General features: G+C 37.2%; 1 protein-coding gene across 3 annotated transcripts in view; it reads right to left on the minus strand.

Annotated features, from left to right (window-relative positions):
- The window catches only part of LOC140342840 (far upstream element-binding protein 3-like), a 106,034-nt gene extending 105,475 nt beyond the window's left edge, over nucleotides 1-559 (minus strand). The window contains exon 1 of one of the 3 annotated variants that reach the window (XM_072429206.1): nucleotides 339-559. In XM_072429206.1, coding sequence (XP_072285307.1) covers nucleotides 339-393 — 55 coding nt within the window. In that variant the 5' untranslated portion in view covers nucleotides 394-559. The remainder of the gene's footprint in view (nucleotides 1-338) is intronic. The other 2 variants (XM_072429208.1, XM_072429207.1) reach the window with 2 other exon arrangements.
- Between the last annotated feature and the right edge of the window lie 1,063 nt (nucleotides 560-1,622).

The following is a 1,622-nucleotide window of genomic DNA, read 5'->3' on the forward strand; positions in this document are numbered from 1 at the left end:
AGATATGATTACCATGTATAAATATATAAATGGCCCACATTAGCCACATGCCAACAAGGGGCAGCAGAGAAAATGAACTCTGAAGTTTAGATACACTTCAAGGATTCCAGCATCTACGAAACCCTAAACATTTTGAGTGGACTGAATATTTAATTTACCAGTCAAGGACTCCTGTAGTGAAATAAATTTGCTTGTACTCCGAAATGAAATAAGTTGCTATCCCCTCCACTTGCTAAATGAATGGCAAGAACTGCTCATATAAAAATGACCAATACAAAAAGGAGAAAATAAAGTAAACAGTAAAGCGGGAATTTTTTTTTTTTTTTTAAACACATTACCTCCATCATCAAGCTGTCTTCTCTGGATGCCATAATTGTACACTGTTGGGTCCATAAGAGATCCTGCATTATTCAAGTGTGGGATTCCATCAATTTTAGCAGCTATCTGGAAAACAAGAAATAGAAAAACAGCTCTGCCACATCGCTAAAACAATGTACAGATTATAAAAAAAAAATGTAAAAAATTGTTCTGATTAAAGTAAAACCAAGAAGAAATATATTCCAAAATAGATGCCCTTTATCAGAATAAAAAGCAATAGCTGACAAGAGTATGTACAAATTATTGGCACCCTTGCATTTATGTCAGAAAGTGCAGCACTTGACCCAGAAAATTCTTGCAAATATAAAAATGTTTTAGTATGGTCAAAAAAAAAAAAAAAAAAAAAAATCAGGACTTTCCACACGTCAAAAAATGGCCTGTACAAAATTATTGGCATCCAATTAGAATTGTAGTAAACACTTGTATTTCAAGCATGTGATGCTCCTTTAATTTGTATTTCAATTTACAGGTGCTGGCAATATGGAAAATCCCATGTGCAACCAGGTAAAATGGAGAAATGTTGACTCAATCTTTATTTAATTGCATGGGGAAACGAAAGAATAAAGTATTGTCTGAGGATTTGGCAATCAAAATTATCAAAAGCATGGACGATCCCAAGGCGACAAGTCCATATCCAGAAATCTTACTGTTCCTGTGTCCACAACATTGTAAAGACGTTTACAGCCCATGGCACTGTAAACTAATCTTTCTGGACATGGACAAATGAGAAAGATTGATGATATGCTACAACAAAGAATTGTTTAAATGGTGAATAAAGAACCTCAATCAACTTACAAACAAGTTTAGGCTGACTTGCAGGCACAGGGTACAACAGTGTCAGCTGGTACTATCCGTCGCCATCTCAATGATAAGGGACGTTACGGCAGGAGACGCAGGAGACCCAGGAGGACCCCATTGCGGACAAAGAAACAAAGAAGCCAGATTGGCGTTTGCTAAAACTCACCTGTGGAAGCCACAAGCTACTGTGGGAGAACTTCCTCTGAACAGAGGAGTAAAATATACGGCTTATCAGTAATGCACACCATTGGGCTGTTTACAGAAGACAAAAAGTAACCTTCAAATAACAGAACACGGTCCATACAGTCAAACATGGAGGAGGTTCATTGATGGTTTGAGGTTGCTTCAGGCACTGGTAGTCTTAACCGTTTTACAAGGTATTGTAAAACCTGAAGACTACCAAACAATTCTGGGGTGCAAAGCAGGAGGACACAGTATAAAAACCT

Source organism: Pyxicephalus adspersus, chromosome W (genome assembly GCF_032062135.1).
Source record: "Pyxicephalus adspersus chromosome W, UCB_Pads_2.0, whole genome shotgun sequence".
Taxonomy (NCBI): domain Eukaryota; kingdom Metazoa; phylum Chordata; class Amphibia; order Anura; family Pyxicephalidae; genus Pyxicephalus; species Pyxicephalus adspersus.